Genomic DNA, 21,255 nt, shown 5'->3' on the forward strand with positions numbered 1-21,255 from the left:
AAACGTTTCTGCTACGCCCCATGGGACAATCATGTGAAAAAGTCTAGTGGTGCATCACATTGATATAGTATTAGTTCCTTCAATAGGTGACGTGGCCTGGTATTTTGAATTTACCCCCTTACGGAAAGGGACCAGACAGGTTGGCATATAGCTGGTCCACCTATGGATCACATCAAATAAACAATGGAGTGAAATTCTGATTGAAACAATGCAGAAGTTTCCATTGATTCAATCACTCCATCATTTACATTTTATCCTGAACCTAATGGATATGTCATGGTAGTTTTATCTAATCTTGCCTTCCTTTAACATTTAAAGAAATTCTTCTCTTTCAGTAGGAATTCCATGAACTGGTCCATGAACTTCCCAAGGGCATAGTCACACCGATCTGGAATAACAAACTCAAACCTGTCAAATTTAAAAAACACAATGTGAAAACATTAATCTTTGTACATATTACAATCGAGTGACTCTTTCTGGTAGAGTTTTCAACAAAAACTTAACGCAGGGAACAAATGATTCACTAAATAGATCAGGCTCATGCTAGGTTGGACTGACTGGTACACGCACACAAATAAACCGCTACTTTTTAACCCAATGGCAAACATTGACAAACATAATTACTCAGCAATAAACGCATTTCATACTGTTGAAGAAAGATTTGATTATTAATGTTGAGAAAAACTGGACAATAAGCCTCTGATTGAAATATTTATCTAAGGCAGAGTCAGTGGAACTCACAGGACACTGGTGAAGTATCATGCTACACATTGCTACTTATGACAATCAAAAATGCATCGGAACCCGCAGATTTGTAATGAATCAAGTCTTCAAAGCAGCAACAATTTCTTACCCATTTGAATGGAGATCTCGCCTATTGCCCAAGTGGCATTATTACATACAGAGATGAACTCCGGATTAAGGTTGGTCCCCAAAATTGGCATAAAATCAGCTGCAAAGCAGAAACAATATTGAAACTTACAACTCAAAATATCACAAATACATATAAAAAAAACAAGCATTGGTAAGCCAATAGGTCTGGAGTGCAAACTGGTGTAATGGATAAATTAAAAAAACAATATTGTAAGCATATGCAATAAAACACTAAAAAAACATGCAGCCAACTAAACATGGAGGCCATATGTAGCAATAAAAATAATAAAATAAACATTGAATATACTTTTACTAGACCTGTCCAGGTGCTTCAGAGCAGGGAGGTACACTTAGAATAAGTATAGAGACCTATTTCTGTTTTAATGCCCATCACAGTAACATATGCCTATTGGCAGAAAGAACATTTACTATTGATTTTGAATAACTCTAACCCTAAGACATACTTTAGGCACCCAAATATGACTTGAATATAATAAAGAATGGAAAGAAAAATATTATTGGCAACAAAAGTATCCTGCCCGCCAGTCCTGGTAGTGAAGTGCGCTAGTTTTTAAGCAGATGTGCAACAAAGCAAGCAAAAGGAGATGATGGACGCTGAAACTTGCCAAACACTCACCCCCAGTCACTATTTGATCTGGGTTGAATCCATCATCGTTCTTTAGCTCACTCCATCATCCAGTGACTGGGAGTGAGGGTCTGAAAAGTTTCAGCTTTCCGTCCATCGTCTCCTTAAGTTTGCTTTGTTTACCCTAAGTTGCCAGGGCATGCCCAGAAGTGGGTCCCTTGCTAACTTTGCCACTGGATTTAAGCTATCCTGGCTGATAAGGGATGCTACCCCAAAACCGGTCCCAGTATGCTTGCTTCCGGTCCAGGGAAGACTTGGCAGTTCGGGCTGGCCTTTTCTTTGAAGAGCACCTTCAAAACTGATTTGCATATGGCTGGGTCTAAACTGGGGTGGCAAAGTGAGCTAAAGAACAATGATGGATTCAATCCTGATCTAATAGTGACTGGGGGAGAGTGTCTGAAAAGTTTCAGCACTCTGTCTATCGTCTCCTTGTGTTTACTTAAATTAAACACACAAACAGAGGAACCTGGAGGCAATTATAAATAGCATAATCACTCTTCAGAAAGTGCGTCGAGCCCACCCACTCACATAGGTGTAGTGGGTGAGAATCCAATGATTAAGCATGCCACGGGTGGTACCTGTGGGTGAGGATCCTAATAAAAACATCCAAGAGATTTTTGGTCTACCACCTTTAGGATTCAGGGTTTAGAGAAGATCGGATAACCCTCTAATATTTGTTGTAGCTGAATTGAAATACACAGACAGACAGACAGACAGACAGACAGACAGACAGACAGACAGACAGACAGACAGACAGACAGACAGACAGACAGACAGACAGACACACACACACACACACACACACACACACACACACACACGGTACAGAGTACACACAGTACTCTAATGTCACACTGGGAATGCACATTTAAAGAACTGTTAAAGACTGACTCTTGGAAGGTGCACAGCAGTTTGACTTAGAATGGGAGATGTGGTTAATGGATGAATAAAGGCAAGAATGTTTCAGTCACCTAACTGCAACCACAAAATTTAGAAGATTGATTTGGGGCCAAATCAGATCATACTAATTCCAAAATAAAATGTGATTCTTTGCAGCATTTTTCAATATGAAATTGTATTTCCCATGATAATGTACACAAATCATACTGCCTCCTGGAATGTGGTAATTAAGTGATGATGTATTCTCTTTACAGAACCAGGGAAATAGCTCGGAGATTTCTAGAATAGAGAGACTGGAGACTTGGAAACTGTAAAAGCATATTTTGGCTTTAGAGTTTCAAAGCAAAAATCTCACATTAATTTTATAGTGCAGAGTTAGCCTTTAACATGAATGTCAGACACTGATCGACATCTTGGGGGCAGGGAGGTTTCTATCCATAAGAACAATAATCAAGATATGATTATCTGACTAGTGATCTGGTGTGATATTTTCTTTTATGGCATCGAGACACTATTTTGGCATCGAGACACTATTCAGCAGCTATTGAGCTCAATAAATATCTTCATTCACCTCGAAACTGTGCAACATACACCCATAAGATTTCTCCTATGTCGGGCTCAACAGTTTAATTGTTTTTTAACAGCCAATAGCTGGTACCTGAATGAATAATTTCACAGAGGACAGCAACCCCAAACCAGGGTTTCCTGGTGCTTACTTCCAGACAAAAAGGAAGAAAGAAGGGGAATGTTTCTGGACTACAGAAAGGAAATGTAGCTCAGATTAAGGTAGAACAGTAGATAAAAGCCATCATTGCAGATCCTTTAGGAAGAGAGAAGGACTGACTGACTTACTACTAGTTATGCAGTCTAGCATGCAGGGCAGCAACAAAGGACCTCCACCTACTTTACTTTTTTTCTAGGGAAAGTTTCTCAAGGATGATCCAGCTGTGGTTCATGGCTTTTATTTCTGTATTCACAGTTCACCTCCAAGTGTTCTTTGCCTGCCGCTCTTCGGTTTGCCTTCTGGGGTCCATCCAGTACATAGCTGTTCTTGTGATGGAATCTTGTTCTTTCCTGATGGTGTGTCCTATCCATCCACATCTTTTCTCATAATGTTGGTGTTCATGTTCTCCTGTTTGCAAATGGGGAGCAGTTCCTGGGTGGAGATGGTTAATGGCCATTAAATGCACAAGAATCGTCTCAGGCTCCTGGTGATGAAGGCTGACCATTTGATGTCACATTTTGTCATTCACTAGCAATCTGATCCATTCAAGAGTGTGGACAGAACACAGCTCTGGTAAAGCCTCAGCTTTGTGTTGGTGCTGTACTGAGATGACCGCTACACAATGTTCAGCATTCTGACGGCATTCCTGACCTTGTTCAGTCTGCTCTTGATGTCACTTCCTCCCCCTCCATCATTTCTGGTAGTAATGCCTAGGTAGGCAAATTCTTCAGTCATAGCAAGGTCTTCTTCATCCACTTTGATTGATAAAAGGTTTGGGATGTTGAGGAGCTTGACTTATGATTTCTGTGTGTTGATTTTCAGGTCCACTTTCTGTGCACAGATGTTCAAACACGACATTTTCCTGCATCTGCTGTTGTGTCTGAGAAAGCAGGGCTAGGTCATCCGCATAGATAAGGTCTTCCAGTGTAGAGAATAAGGTCCATCCGATGCCTCTGACTTGGTTTTCTCATGTGCCTCACATCACCCATCAATGACTACATTCAAGAGCAACACTAACATTGCGCATTCCTGTCAAGTTCAAGTTTCAAAGCTTTATTCGACATTTGTCATAAAAGCATTCTCCTAACCCTAATACAATAAATACTACAGATAAAAATACTTTCTAAAACACATATTAAACGTTGACAGTCGAATACAATACATATTAAAATACAAAAAGTTTTTCACAATTCATAAAAATTATTATTTTTAAAATAGCAATTCATATGACGGAATGGAGGAATAGTGATAAACATAATTCATTTTGTTGTATTTGACATTAGCGAGCGAGTACGGATTGCCCATGCAAGAAATTTTGCTACAGCAACCACAAACGGTGTGGAACAATCGGATTCTAGTATCCTGAGGGCTACCGATTGACTACGGGTGCCCATGTTTAGGCACACTGGCTTAAGCCATTTGCGCCTAGGGCTAGTGTACAGTGGGCAACAGAACAACAAATGGGAAATGTGCTCTATTTGATCCTTGCAATGGTAGCAATGTTCATCCCATGATGGAGACCAGTGTTTCTTAAAAACATTCACTGGTAATGTTCCTATACGGAATTGGAAGTATAGTTTCCTATCATGCGGTCGTTCAATTACGTCCCAAAATAGTTCGCATGACGGGTACATTTTTATATCCAAAAATCGAATTGACAGTTTTGATTGGGATACATTACAAAACATTGTTAGATACACCATTTCCCAATATAGTTCTTTCAGCTTTGTTTTTGAGGGAAAACTAGCCACGTCATTAGTACCCCATAGATGTTCCAATTTCAGCTTTACGAGAAGTCCCCGTAGTTCTTTTAGCCATGGAATACAATGAAAACGATCGAACTTGACAACATCTGTCAGGGCTGCAGCATAGTGGCTTAATTCAGGGGTCACCATCAGACGTCTCCAATATAAAAGAGGCCGTAGCCTAGCTATGTCCTCTATATTTTTCCTGCCAAGATCCAATTTTAGAGGAATTATGGGTGTGCTTTGTGGGACCATTACGAGCCCTCGCAAAAATCTGTTTTCTGCACGTCCCAGCTCTCCCAAGTTTGAAAACCCCCATAGTTTGGATCCATATAAACAGGCACCCAATACTTTCATGTTATAAATTTCAAGTGCACAATTTACCGGCTTAGTTAGCGAGGCTCGATGTTTTAAAGCAACTGCGCCTGCAAGCTGACTAAACTTCAATACTGTTGTATTAATATGCGATTTCCACTTCATGTTTTCCTGTAGGATGATGCCTAAATAGGAAAAAGAGTCCACTTTTTCTAAGGGGATACCTTTATATTTTATTACACCTTTGAAGGTGGACTGGTGGTTAAGACACATGAATTTGGTTTTGGTAGTATTCAATTCAAGGCCCTTGCCATCACAAAATTCACCAAAGGCATCAACCACTTTTTGGAGACCGCTCGGGGTGCGTGAAAGTAAAAGCATGTCGTCCGCAAACATCAAGACGGGGACGTGGGAGCCTGCTATGATTGGGGCGTCACTTGGGGATTTCTGTAGGTGTTCAACAATACCATTTATATAAATTGAGAATAGTGTTGGTGCTAGGATGCACCCTTGCCTCACCCCACGTTCTACTGGAAAGGGATCTGTTACTTCTCCTTGCTTGCCCCACCTGATTTTAGCAAAATTGTTTTTGTGGAGACGAACTAGGAGAGTAAGGAGTTCCTGACTTAAGCCTGCATCAGCCAGGGTCTGTCACAGTTTTTATCTGGGAACCAGGTCGAAAGCTGCTTTTAAGTCCACAAAAACTGCATACAATGTCCCCTTCTTTAGTGTGACGTTTCTCCAATAGATGGCTAAGAAGTGCAGAACTTGGTCTACACTACTAGTTAAGGGGCGAAACCCTGCCTGGTATGGTGACAGTATATTCTTTTTATCGATCCATTGTTGCAGTTTATTCTGCACTAGGCGCCCCATCAGTTTTTGGGCTGTGTCAATAAGACTGATGGGTCTATAGTTTTTAGCCAGAGTTTTGTCGCCTTTTTTAAATATGGGGATAATTTCAGCTCCCTTCCATGAAGCAGGTACTTCCCCTCCCATCGCCACAGCATTGGCCAACATTTTAAAGTGCGAGAATCAAGAGGGAGAGAGAGGACCAGAAAGCTAGTCCAGATCCCCGGTTTATATGTTAGTAAATCAAAAAGAGACTAGCTAGAGATGGGGTTAGTCTGACATTAATATTATTGTCATAGCGACTCAGTATCGTTTTGCCAATTGGCAGTGGCACCTGTTGGGTGTCTTTAGAAAGCCCTCACCCACCAACCTAGTTGGTGGCATGCTTCATCATCGGGCCCACCCAGTGACACCTAGCGTGTCCCGGGTGTGCTTCGACGCCTGATTACAGCGGAGCAGGTATGTCACTGTGTGTGCGGTGTAGGGTGTTCAGATATGTGAGGTTAAAACGGCTTGGCGGATGGTCCCTGGGGTGAGGATACTTTATTAAAAGGGCCTCCGTCAGCGGTTAAAAATAAGGCTGTGGGACGTTAGAGGCGGGTTACGACCTCCTACGTCCTAAGAGTGTCAACATGTTTCAGCCAGTGCCTTATTACTAATCTGGCTTTCTTCAGGACAATAAAATATGTGTGGGTTAAAATAGGGGTTGTGTAGTGTAGTCTATGTGTCTACACGCCCTAAAGTGTATATAACTGTGAGAGGGGGGATTCCCTTCTCAAGATCACGCTTTTGTGCCTCCTTCGCAGAACCGGTTCAGCGAAGGAGGCACAACAGGTCCCACGCTGGTGCTGGCCAGAAATCCTGGCTACCCCTTGCCACTTCAATAACCTTGGAGCAAAAGCAAGCCTTAAAAGCGTGATCTTGAGAAGGGAATCCCCCCTCTCACGGTTATATACACTTTAGGGCATGTAGACACATAGACTACACTACACAACCCCTATTTTAACCCACACATATTTTATTGTCCTGAAGAAAGCCAGATTAGTAATAAGGCACTGGCTGAAACATGTTGACACTCTTAGGACGTAGGAGGTCGTAACCCGCCTCTAACGTCCCACAGCCTTATTTTTAACCGCTGACGGAGGCCCTTTTAATAAAGTATCCTCACCCCAGGGACCATCCGCCAAGCCGTTTTAACCTCACATATCTGAACACCCTACACCGCACACACAGTGACATACCTGCTCCGCTGTAATCAGGCGTCGAAGCACACCCGGGACACGCTAGGTGTCACTGGGTGGGCCCGATGATGAAGCATGCCACCAACTAGGTTGGTGGGTGAGGGCTTTCTAAAGACACCCAACAGGTGCCACTGCCAATTGGCAAAACAATACTGAGTCGCTATGACAATAATAATATTAATGTCAGACTAACCACATCTCTAGCTAGTCTCTTTTTGATTTACCAACATTTTAAAGTAACTGCACCAGGAATTCCGGTCCGATAAAAATATATCAGCCGGGATTCCGTCCATGCCCGGCGCTTTTCCCCCCGCTACACAATCCAATACTTTACTAACATCCTTTTCATCAAATATTGGTTTTTTAAAAAAGACAGGTGGAGGGGGTTGGTCATGGTTAAAGGCTGGATTTCGGGCATACTGTGGTTGGAACAACTCTATCCAATTATTTTTAGCAACATGGTTCTGAGGCTGGGCAGCTATCCCTCCCTTCTCCCATTTTACTGAGGCCCAAAAACGTTTAGAATCCTTGGCAGCACAGGTCTCCTTTAGTTCATACCAGCATTCCTCGTTCCAGCGTTTCCTGGCCTGTTTTTGGGTCTGTCTATAATGGTTTCTGGCCCTCCTAACTGCTATTGCATTGCCAGTTCTCAATTCCGTACTTAAGTTGTGTCGTGCTAACCTACAACTCTTGTCGTACCATCCTTGTCTATGTTGATCCTTTTTCATTTTGTTGGGGACTACTGTTTTAATGAAGAAGCTTTGGATTTTACAGAAGAGGTTTTCATGGGCCTCCATCATGTAGTCTTTGAAGTTAGACTTCCCACAGTGGGACTTAATATTGTTTACTTCATCAGCTACTAATTGTTTAAGGACCTCCAGTTTAGATACATCTTCTAATAACATTCTCCACTTCAAATGGCGATGATTGTTTGAGCATGCCACGTCTTGCGTCACCATTTCATTTATGTTGGAGAGCTCCATAGCTTCTTGGTAGGGGTAAAGGGTCAGACATAGGGGGTTGTGATCACTTTCTAATTTTTCTTTCACTACCATATCTACCATTTTACTCCAAGCCCTTACATCCAATAATAGGTAGTCAATTCTGCTAGCTGCTCGGCCATTATCAAATGTATTTTTCCCCATTAAGTCAGAGGGTGAGCGCCAGTTTACTGCTCTCAACCCTCTTGCTAGACAGAGACTCTTTAGCTGAATTGCCACTGTGCTCCATTTCTTAATAACAGGCACCTCCAGTTGAGGTATTCCCCATTTAGCATCTTCCTCTTCGGCCAAAATCCTATCCTCTTCACCCAAGGGTTCGAAGGTGGCATTAAAATCCCCACCCACTATTACGTGAGGTGTTGGTGATAACATTTCAATGTTCTGCTCTAGGGTTGTTACAACCTCTGAGGATTTACCACCACCCACTCCCCTGGCATAAACATTAAACAGGACAAGTTGTTGGCCATTTTCCCAACAGATATTGAGTGCTATGATGTCATTAGATGGTATGGATCTTTGCTTAATAGTACAATTCAGTGTCTGACGTATCCAAATTAACAAGCCCCCAGAGGGACGTCCCACACGATTTCTAGTTGCAGGCATTTAAAAATTCAAATACCCCTGCCGAAAGGTTGGGGTCAATGACCAGGTTTCTTGCAACATAATAATGTCATATTGATCAATGAAATCAACCCATTCCGGTGTATTTATCTTGTTTGCTATGCCTGCTATGTTTCAAGAGACGAGAGACAGTAGTAATGTCTCTTGTTGGTGTAGTATCTGACCCTTCTCAGCTTCATTTACAAATACTTAGTTTTCTGCAGTTACTATTTCTCCATCCGTCAATTTTGATTTGCTCTCTTTCGCCTCTCTGGCTCTATTTGGGCCCTCTATGTCTTTCTTTGGTTCTCCAGAAACAGGAGTTTGAGATTCCCTAAAACCTGTTATCTGCTTGCCTGTTAAATACTTATTCAAGTTTCCTGTCCTTCCGTTCTTTAGGGACAACTGCTTTTTAGGAGAGGCAGGTTCACAAATTGCGAGTCAGTCGCATTCGTTCAGGTCGGATAGGGCAGAATAATGGTTTTCCAAGTTCAGCCCCCAATCACAGATGGGGCCATCCCTAGCCCTTCTATTTCCCACTACTGTCCACTTAGTTCTTAGTATACTTGGTTTTGCTACAAGTCCTCTTCTACTATAAAAGAAATCCAACGTTAGTGGAATAATTTCCGCTGATCTGCGTTGTGGAGGAAAAATATTACGCAGGACATCTGGTAATACTTCAGGACCCTTAAAATTTAAAACCACACAATCACCTGGGAATTTCTTGGTTTTAGTCCCTATCCACTTTACCCGTCTCGCTGTTAGCAAGTCTTCTGACAGCTTTTCTTTGCCCCAGGGAGATATATGCATGTTATTGCTCAACCACTGCAATGCTTTGTTTAATAGAGAATCTGGAGACTCAATCTGGCCTAATTTCAGAGGTGGAACATTGGCAAGCACTAGGATCAAGGGTGAGGCCTCTACAATTAATTCAACAGGTCTTATTTCTGTATTACAATCAAAGATTGTAGTATTCCCTTGAATTTGCGGAAGTTCTGTGGCTGTGGGATTGTTAAGATTATTACCAGGTCTGGAACTAATTAGCTGGATTGGGGCTAGTATATCTTCTGCTCCTCCAAGCGTGTTCCCCCCTGGTATATTACCCGTGTCTTGCTTTTCCTCGAGTTTGTTTATTATTAAGTTTGGAATTTCCCCCACACTATCGTTTTTTTTTTTAGGAGGGTCTCTAATTTGTTAACTTTATCAGTAAGGTGGTCTATTTTGGATATGAGAGGTTTGATTAACCGGGATATCTTAGATTCCAGCATACGCATGAGCTTGTTTGATATCATATCATCCCATCCTATACTGTCATTCCCTTCCTCCCTTATTCCTTCTATGGCCCTTCTATGTTTACTTTTTGGGGGGGTTGCTGGTTTATTCTTACTAGACCGCAATCCTTCTCTTTTAGGAGGAACCTTAATAGTCCCTCTTTTTGCTCTTGGTGCGGGAACAGGGGTAGGTGGGAAAATACTCTCATTGTCTAGCTCTAAACCGTTACCAGAAATGTTTAGCTCTTCCACAGTTAATAAGTCGGCATTAGTATCTGATTGTGGAGCGATAGATGCCGTAGAAAGATTTGTCACAGAACAATCGTTAGTTTCATCAGTGAGTAAGTCAATAGCATTTGTATCATTGAAGTCCGATTGGGTTGCACCTAGTTTTTCTATTTGTGCACAAGGTGGAGAGTCAATAAGTCCCAACGAAGACCTCCGTTCACTATTAATTTTTGCCACCACCTGGACTAGATAATTGTCCATGGTGTTGGCAGGGGTTTTCAGTCTCGACATAAAGGCGACTCAAAGCTAATACAATACAGCAGCTAAATGGAGATGGGACTTTAGTGTCAGGAGTAGTGAACAGACTTATATGGAGCACAAAGAGGTATATATCGCCTTACCGCATTCGGGCGCAGGGGCCAAGAGGGGTGGTCCAGTCCAGTCTTGCACAGTCTGGAACGGGCTAAAACGGGCCCGCCCTTGGCCCGGGCTTCGCCCGGCGTCCCGCTCGCGTCCCGCGAGATGGGGGTCACGCGCTATTTCAGCGCCTCCTGGCGCGCAGATGACGCGGCGTGCGCCGCTCTGGGTGCTGGGTAGTGTAGTTTTTCCCACCTTCAACCGCGCTCCACACGGCTACCGGACTCCAAGCTGACAGAGGAGTCGGCCTGCGGGAGGCCAAACAGCAGTATTCAGTTCTTCACGAGGATGCAGGTAGGCGTCAGGGTGTGTAGCAACAAGGGCTTCGCAAGCACCGAGGTTCCCCCCTCGACCGGGGTCACGCGCTATTTCAGCGCCTCCTGGCGCGCAGATGACGCGGCGTGCGCCGCTCTGGGTGCTGGGTAGTGTAGTTTTTTCCACCTTCAACCACGCTCCACACGGCTACCGGACTCCAAGCTGACAGAGGAGTCGGGCTGCGGGAGGCCAAACAGCAGTATTCAGTTCTTCACGAGGATGCAGGTAGGCGTCAGGGTGTGTAGCAACAAGGGCTTCGCAAGCACTGAGGTTCCCCCCCTCGACCAGGGTCACGCGCTATTTCAGCGCCTCCTGGCGCGCAGATGACGCGGCGTGCGCCGCTCTGGGTTCTGGGTAGTGTAGTTTTTCCCACCTTCAACCGCGCTCCACACGGCTACCGGACTCCAAGCTGACAGAGGAGTCGGGCTGCGGGAGGCGGGAGGCCAAACAGCAGTATTCAGTTCTTCACGAGGATGCAGGTAGGCGTCAGGGTGTGTAGCAACAAGGGCTTCGCAAGCACTGAGGTTCCCCCCCTCGACCAGGGTCACGCGCTATTTCAGCGCCTCCTGGCGCGCAGATGACGCGGCGTGCGCCGCTCTGGGTTCTGGGTAGTGTAGTTTTTCCCACCTTCAACCGCGCTCCACACGGCTACTGGACTCCAAGCTGACAGAGGAGTCGGGCTGCGGGAGGCGGGAGGCCAAACAGCAGTATTCAGTTCTTCACGAGGATGCAGGTAGGCGTCAGGGTGTGTAGCAACAAGGGCTTCGCAAGCACCGAGCATTCCTGTCTCACACAAGGGTCTTGACTTTAAAGCTATACTCACTATCTGCCTCCCTGCAAGGATAAATTATCAAAGACGTCCGCTCTCGTGTCAGAATCGAGGCAGTAGTATTTCATGAACATGTGGACTAATTACAAGGTGACCAGTTTCAGCCAATGGGATGTTTGTTACCAATGTTGTAGTGTGTTTTTATGACCATGGTGGAATGTGCTGTAAGTTTTACAGGAAGAGATGTATCAGCCAGTTCATAATATAGAGATAGAAGAGACAACGCACTGGTTTGTTCGGACATAGCCGAACATGTCTTGATTGGACCATCATTGAGGAATAACTGGTTAGAATTTAAATAAAACAAGAAAACCCTTCTGAAATCTAATAAGTGTAAAGAACACTCAGCTTGAGTAGATAGACTACTTAAGGCTAGAAGGTGCGACAGTTTCTTGTTAAATTATGAAACTATCTTGGAAAGAAACAAAAGGTGCACTCTCAATACTATGGAAAACTGTGTAAGACTCAACAGCTGAGAGAACCTGTAATTCAGTGACCCTAAGAGCTGATGTAATGGCAACTAAGGAGGCCATATTCCATGATAGATGCCACGTGAACAAGCTCCTAAAGAGGGCCAATTAATTTAGATTACTAAATTAAACTTCAACGTAGGTAAAGGTATTTGATGAGTGGATGAACTTTCTTTAAGCTCTCGAGAAGTATCTTCACTACAGAAAGTTTAAAAAAGAAAGTAATGGGGCAGCACCTTGACACCGACATTAAATAATTTTGTTTCCCCATTTAAAAGAATATAATTATTTTGTTGATGGGTTTTTTCACTTCCCTTAGGATATATATGCCATTGTGAGGCAATTTTAAGTGTTCGTTTTATGTGACCTCGGGAGCCATCCGGCCAAATTCAAGGATGTCAGGTTTGTATGCAATACTTGGCTGCTATTGTCTTCTCAGGAGGTTCGGTTTGTATGGAACTCTCCTGTGTAGAGCTAGACACACATGGAGTCATGGTGGTTCTCCTGGGGCACTGGTGAGCAATTTGAATTGGCTTGGCTTTAGAACTCAATTTCAGAATCACTGCTGGTGTAAGACTAATAGGATGAAAATGATACAGTAATCTTTCTCACCAGTTCTTCAAATAAACATTTTGCCAGAGATCCTAGGTCTCATCACTTGGAGGCGAAGCTGCAGCACTTTGCATTTAGTCCTGTGGGCTAAAGATCTCTGGAAAGCCCCAGGCCCAGAAGATGTTTTCCATACACCCCTATAGCCTTGTAATCATCATATATTTTGTTTTAGGTATCCACCATCTTGAATTATACAGTTACTTTAAGTGAAGGTCCTGGGATATAAATACACATTCCTTTATGTTGTTAATGCAACACGATAAATCTGCTAGAATATATTCATGTCTTTCTGTATGAACTGAACTTTCCTTCCCAGTGAGTATTTTAAATAATGAGCAAGGTTTCACTGAATGTAAGTATGCAGAAAGCTTACTGTGAAATTCCTAGGGCAACTTCAAAACATATTTAAATAACCATAAAGGGAAAATGTCTATGAGAGAAAAGCGGACACTAAATTAGAAAAATACAAAAATATTTTGTATTTGATATTTTCTCTAAGTATAATTTAATATATACAATTCATGACAGAGAAGTAAACATTTAAATCACATACATGCTGCATTCATCCACTATCCACACAAACATGTCATGCACATGATTGTTCACATTAATCAATTGTTTGAATGTTCCTGATGCACAATAATTTCAACATAAAAAAACAATATTCCAAGTTCTGGCAACGCAGTTGATTATTTGTGTTGATTTCAGAAAGATAGACAGAACACACAGGCTAAAAAATATAGCTACTGTCCCATAAGATGTAATTGATGGGTAGTTTTCATATCATCTCTACGTGCGTTTCGGCAGAACTTGCCTTCTTCAGGAATTCTACCTCCAATTAACTTCTCAAAATGTATGTGTCACAGTGAGCTGATATATTCACATAGCGGGATGGTAAAATGGGCTTGCAACGGTCTTCCTTGTTTAAAAATATGTATTCAGTGACTTTATATATACCACTAATACACGAGTACAAGCGTGTGTTCTATATGGATGACTGCACAGCCTGCAGTAAGCATAAAACAGAAGAAATCTGTGGCTTTTAATGCAATGCAGGGACTTCTTGAAGGAGGTGACTTTAAGGAGCTAAGTACAAACACTTATGTTCTGGGTAACTCGACTGCACCTCGAGCAGAAATACATGCCCTCCTACTTGCCATTCCGAAGGCTGCTACTTGCCATTCAGAAGGCTGATTGTCAATTTCCATACTTGAGATTCAGTGTTCTGAGTACAAGGTTATAATATAGATTTACCACATTGGAGCTTAAACAGATTCAGAAAGGCAAAGCTAAAATTGATAAAAAGTATGAAACTTTAAGGAAAGGTAGTTTTCTACAGGATAAGCTTCATTTGGTTCTTCTACTGCACACCATGGCCCATATAAGTGAAAGAATTCACAATGAAGGGAACTGTGCAGCATATTTGCTGGTACAACACTGCTGGAAACGTTATATGCTGAATCTCATTCACAGACTAAGATCAAGGCAGACATCCTAATCGCAATACAGGCAACACTGACTGGAGAAAAGCTACCTGATTATTTCCCCATTCAAATACTCTTACACGATCATGAAAAATAATGTTCTAATTTTCTTTATACATATAGTAGGGGATATGCATATTCCAAATGAGCAAACTAGATATGATCTAGTCATTCCAGCTGATTAACTGTTTCACGCTGGCATCAGTGATACTGCATCAATGCTACAATAACAATACTGGTAGCCATATTTACCAAAGCTTACAAAAAAATATGTGAAGCAAGGCAACATTTGCGAACAAATAAAACACTCAACTGTTGTAAGACCAGCACCACCTTTTACCATTTGGGGTATTTTTTCAACTACATCTTGCAGTTTCAGAGTGTTTTTCATTAGACATATATATTGGTTTAGGTCAATTGATGCTCTATTTTCCTGGGTTTGGCTACAAAAACTGCTCTGCTTGAACGGTCATAAGACTTGCAATGCCTAGTACCAATGGAACCAGTTCATAAGTGTCATTCCGACAATGGTCCAGTATTTGTCGCAGGGATGTGTCTGCTCTGGGAGTAAGGGTACTATATTCGCACCCATTTGACCCGGAATCCAATAACATACTACTGTTAGCTAACAGTACACTTAAACAAGCATTGGCAGCTACTGTATAAGCCACACATCCTTTATAAGGTTAAAAAAACACCAAATAATTTTCCTAAAGGAGTGTTAGGTGCTCACACTACATATTAATTATTCTACGACTAATGTATGTACTTGATCTTGATATCACTGAAAAAGTAGCAGAATTGAAAACTAAAGCACCAGATCGATCTCTATGCTTAAATATGTTATGGACTATTCAAGAAACTACAACTCAATTGTCCAAAATTAAGAATTATGACTGTCACCAACAATAAAATTACAAACAATTCTGAGGGGTGGCTGCCCAAGGTGGGCGAGCATAATCAGAAAAGATTAGATCCCTAACAAGCACGTCTTTGGACCATTATACATACAACCTGTTCCAATGCTTGGGATAGAAGGCACTCAGACAGTAATTTTACCTACAGTGCTTTGTGCTAAAAATAACAGGATAGTGTTCATCGATAATATAAAAAAACACTATATGGCAGATTCTGTTCAGCAGGCTAACACAGAGGTAGATCAACACATTCTATATCTACTCTGGAGGTAGTACCCCAAAAACAGCCTGGCTATTTTAAAATCTTCAAACCTATTCTGAGGACTGATGAGACTGCTGTGTCTCCATCTTTACACTAAGTGAAAGTTTAAACAAATGAATCTCCTGCTTCAATATCAACAATTGCAACCTTTGTAGCTGTGGTTTACAATGATCCACTAACACAGCCCAGCTCAATCAAAATAATACACCTTCAAGAACTTCATGAAAGTAACTCTGATTATGGTTTTAAAACATAGGAAATAATTATCCCTCCTCCAGTCAGTCGATGCTACAGTTGGCTTCTTATTTTATATCGTTTCTGTGACAGATACCCTTTTCCACCATGGTCATACATCTCAATTTATACTGCTGTTCTCTTCATCTTTGATGTGGGTCATAATGTTGAATATAATTTTGTTCTTGGTACACAGGAACTACATTCCTATAAAATTGTGTGTTTTCTGTGGTTCAGGAATTGCAGCCACATTCTTCGGCTCAGAGCACAACACAATCATCGTGCACATAACTGCATGGCCTCTGCTGGATGGTGGGGTTTAAGAAATAGCTTATGATCAGATTAGGGGTTTGAGAGAAATGAGCCGAATCCACTATGTTTAAAACAAATCTACCTGGATGACATAAGTCCTGGCGCTTTTGCAAATTCATGGAATATAAATGCTGTTTAACAGCTAATGAATCCTATAACTCATCAGAAGCCAATATCCCTATTTAAACGCAGAAAATCATCAGGATCTGTTTTGTTTTCATCATTGTGGACATCATCACATTCACTAGAGAAACACAACAGTCCTAGAGAAATATATAACTATACACAATGAGAGCATTGTCTGGCCCCACACAAACAGTCCCATGATTTTCCAGACAATATTTCCGTATTTCACGAGTGATTGGTGGGATTCATCTGCCTTTGATTATTCTGAAGAACTAAAAAAACTGAATGAAAAATCCTAATCGCATATTTATCTATTCCATAGTTTGATTCACTTGCAGAACCGGGTTACACATATTGGAAAGAGAATATCAATGAAAAAGAGTATTTAGGGAATGACATTCTGGCAAATAAAGGGCACTGATAACCAGCTTACTGCATGCATGATTCCCATAGAAATAATATTGGCAAACAAAACAGTGCAGCAGATAACATACATGAGCTTTGTGTCTTGAGGATTTAAAGACCCCCGTCACCAGACAAGATTAATTTGAGACATTTTCTGGTTGAAAACGTGAAGAAAACATCAGTAATAGTGTGTTTACTGAAATTATGCAAAATAGACCATAGAGCCCAACAATGGATGGATAGGAGGAATATAGCCTGTGCCCAAAAGATACTGAAATAAATATAACTTGCACCACAGTAGATTTCATATTTACGCAGTGACGTAACATGTGAGGTCATAAGCAGTGCATCATAGCGGTGCAAATTATGCTTATGTCAGCTACGTATACTTTAAAATTGTAATGTTTTTTAATCAGGAGACCTACGAAATAACTTCACTTTAACTTTTGATTGCTTCAGTGAATTTATATATATTTTTTTACCGAAGTAATATCTTATTATACATCTGCACCCACATCAATGCAGGGCACAGTCTCTTGGACTCACTCCTGCAACCACATGGAGGGGTGCGCTGGCACTCATGGAACTCATGTGGGACCGTAACAAACGCACAACAAATTCATGTGTTGCTCCCCACAGGCTATCCCTGCCCCTTTGTATGTTTTTTTAAATCACTTTCCAGGACTCTAGGATAGTGTCCTGTAATGGCAGCAACAGCATATTTTCTTGTGAGAAGTTACACCGCAACAGATATTGCCATTTTTTAAACCATAACTTCTCTAAAATGGCAGATTTACTACAAACAAGCACACTGTCTGGATATATCCAGCTTTCTATCAAATTTGGTGTAAATCTGTTCAGCATTTTTTTCTTCTTCATTTCTAGTGGTCTAATTTTCCTTATAGCAATTCTCTTGGCCCCACTCCGAGAAGGAGCTGATGTGGATGATATATTATTCAATTCCCACCATTGATATTACTGATTAACTATGTATTGTTTAACTGTCTTCTGTTATGATTCAAGCATGTGAATCCAGGAAACATCCATTGGTAAGGAAGAAACAAAGTTACTTTCCTGTAGTTGTGGTTCTTTATTATTGGTATCTTTCATAGATATGCTTGCAACCCATCCTCCTCTTCTATTAAGGATCACCTATCCAAAAAAGCTAACTGTTCTTCACACTTGTATCAGAAAATGTTAAGTATAGTAGCCTTTAAGGGGAGTGGTGATTAGGGTGCTGCAATCTCATTTGTTTAGGTCAGATGATGTAAATATTAAATCAAATCAAAAATGTGTTAATTAAAATTGTAACAATGTTACTTATAAAACTTACAAACAGTTACTATACTGAAAAAAATGCATAAACAGTATTGTACCACTGTTCATGCTGCATCGCTTAATATGGAACAGGACTACTTTTTTTCATTTGAGCTGCTCGAATCAATAAATGAGACAAAATAAAGCATATTATATACACCCGGATTAAATTAGACCCTCTTACTCTACAGGTCGAATAGTTAGTTGGTCAATAGTGATAAAATGCAACAATTCATATTCATTAATAGACAACAAATTCAATTAATAGAGTGCAATAATGCTAACATGATACCACCATCTAGTTAGTGTAAGTACTTATCAGGGAGTTTGAACTAATACGGACACCAGCGATTACATGATAACCAAATTAACATTATTATATTGTTGGCTAGCAACCTGCCTTCGCAGTTCAAAGTTCCTTTTACTGTCTAATACATGGCAGTTGACCACTGATACATATTTAATCAGCTTGCAATTAAATTGGGGATCAGCAGGATTAAGACTTTCTATTATGGCTGCCCTACATGTTCGTATGCCCATAGCATTAATGCTGCTTTTTAGTGAAGTGACACATACCTGCTGATAACCCCTTGCGGCCCCCGCTTCGCGGGTGCCGCTCGCAGAGGAGTCTTGGATCCGTTTTGCCTGCTGTCTTCTGGAGCCCCGTTGGGCATTGGCATCTTTGAACCTGTGTGCAAGGAGCCCCGTTGGGCATTGGAAATCGAGTGGGGAGCTGCTGTGCAGGAGGACGGGACTGCGAGGCCCAGCAGGCTGTGCGTGTCCCATCGAGCACACCTGCCGCCTCTTCCCGTGACTCCGCCCCCTGCCGACCCGTGACTCCGCCCCCTGCAGACCCGTGACTCCGCCCCCTGCAGACCCGTGACTCCGCCCCCTGCTGACCTGCTGACTGCTGATAACCCCTTGCGGCCCCCGCTTCGCGGGTGCCGCTCGCAGAGGAGTCTTGGATCCGTTTTGCCTGCTGTCTTCTGGAGCCCCGTTGGGCATTGGCATCTTTGAACCTGTGTGCAAGGAGCCCCGTTGGGCATTGGAAATCGAGTGGGTAGCTGCTGTGCAGGAGGACGGGACTGCGAGGCCCAGCAGGCTGTGCGTGTCCCATCGAGCACACCTGCCGCCTCTTCCCGTGACTCCGCCCCCTCTATCCACAGTCAGCATAAGACCTGAAGTTATTACGCGTCAGCGGGACGCGTGTGCGGGACATCACCCGGGACAAAGCCCGGACTAAGGGCGGACCCTCTGAGACCCTCAGAGGCCCACAGAGACTGGACTGGGCCAGAATCCCTGGTCGATTACTGACCAGCCTAGGACTATTGTGTAAGTGCTTGGGGGGTACATTATATTACCAATCATTATGTCAATCGAAATACTAACCTCGGAGTTGCCTGGCCCTGAGAAGCCGGTGAGTTTGATAAATGGGAAATTAGATAATTACTTTAAGAAAACTCTCTTGGATTCTCCAACTACCCCCACCCTTGAAGAACTTCGGGCTGAGCGACGGTGGTCGGTTGAAAGCCTAAAGAATAGACCATTCCCGGTGTCACCAGTGTTAATTAGCTCTACGGGGGACGGAACTCTTACTGAAAATATCTGCACCCCCTCGCAGGACAGCATCCCTCTAATATTTAGAGAGGAAACACCTACGAGCGAATTTGAACCCTTAGGCACTACTAGTAAATTGTCAACCATTGCTACCACTCCCAGTACAACCAAATCAATTGTTATAACCAAAGCACAAATTACCCCTATCCCTAAACAAACAAAAGTAGTTAAAAGTAGGGCAAAAACAGTCACGCCAGTTAAAATCCATGGCCCTCCTCCGACAAAAAGGCGTAAAAAATCTGACCTTCCAAAGAGGAAAATTAATCATGCAGACTTTGGCATTAAAAAGGACGACAGTACTAGGGGAGGACGGGTTAAAGTAACAGACAAAGGAAGGATAGTTATATCACCTACGCATCCATGTGTAACTCCCCTTACCGACCCTGTCATCTCCACCGCCGACAGCCCCCCCGCGGTGGTGACGTTACAGGAACCTTCAAACAGGGCCTTGATCGATAGCATAGAGTCTATAATGAGGACCTATACTCTGGCTATCGTAGATAGACTTAGTAAATTAGAAGACAGACTTGGGAAGATAGAACATGAACTGGGAACCAAGATAGTGACTAATAAAGTGTTGCCTAATCCCCCTATACAAACCCCAATTTTACCTTCTTCATCAGGTATTCTTGCTATAACTACTATACCTACCCCTGTTCAGACTACCATTCTGCCTCAATCCTCAAATATTATGAGTGGAAGTACATCAGGGAGTAACCCTGTTGGACCTAACAGTAAACCCACATTGTCCCTGGCTGTAACGTCTAATGGACAGCGGAATAATCTTGGTCAAGCCCCAGGGAATAAAAATAGAGAGAGAGGAAACGAGCGGCCGGCTCGAGGTAATTATAACAAGGGCCCCCTTCCAGAACTTCCACCAGAAGCTGTACCCTTTGTAGTAGTCCTTACTGGGGTACCAGAGCTGGAGAAGAACAAACGGGAGGGTTTTGCCCAGTTGAAAAATAAAATATCGCATTGGTTAAGTCAACACAGACCTATTGCAAATAATATCAATGGAGAAATTGTCCATGTCCGCCGCCTTCCTTGGCTGGGAGGAAGACCTAAAGATATTGAGGGAGACATAGTGGTCATTAATTTTAGAGATCAGAATGCCGTCCATTTTATACTTAACTGGCCGTCTGACCACGGAAGTAAATCTATTACCCCCCGTCCCCCAACATATTTTTATCCTCGCTCAGTGGTGTTCCCACCTAATCATCAATCACAGCGAGCCCCCCCGCCCCCGTTATTGAGGCAAATGCTCTCAAACCCATATCGTCCACCTGTCTACAATAACGGCCCTATATTTAACGACAAGCAACCACCTATAGCTGTAGATCTGTATGGGTGGAATACTATAGGCCCAAGGTACAACTCCCTAACACACAGGAGAATGGATCATCTCAAACCTTTTACACCCCTAGATACCACCAACAGGTTTGACGTGTTTAGTGGCCTGGAAGACTGTGACTGATGCCATCGAGCCACAGGGGAGGGGGATAAGGAATTCTGTGGAGACACAGGGGGAGACACGGGTGTAGGCAC

General features: G+C 42.5%; 1 protein-coding gene across 1 annotated transcript in view; it reads right to left on the reverse strand.

The window, feature by feature from the left end:
• TNPO1 (transportin 1) overlaps positions 1-21,255 on the reverse strand; it is a 1,561,564-nt gene that overhangs the window by 223,753 nt on the left and 1,316,556 nt on the right. Inside the window, exon 18 of the mRNA XM_086960799.1 lies at positions 854-952. Within this exon, the coding sequence (XP_086816925.1) occupies positions 854-952 (99 nt within the window). The remainder of the gene's footprint in view (positions 1-853; positions 953-21,255) is intronic.

The sequence above is a fragment of the Lissotriton vulgaris genome, chromosome 3_1 (genome assembly GCF_964263255.1).
Source record: "Lissotriton vulgaris chromosome 3_1, aLisVul1.2, whole genome shotgun sequence".
NCBI classification, from domain to species: Eukaryota; Metazoa; Chordata; class Amphibia; order Caudata; family Salamandridae; genus Lissotriton; species Lissotriton vulgaris.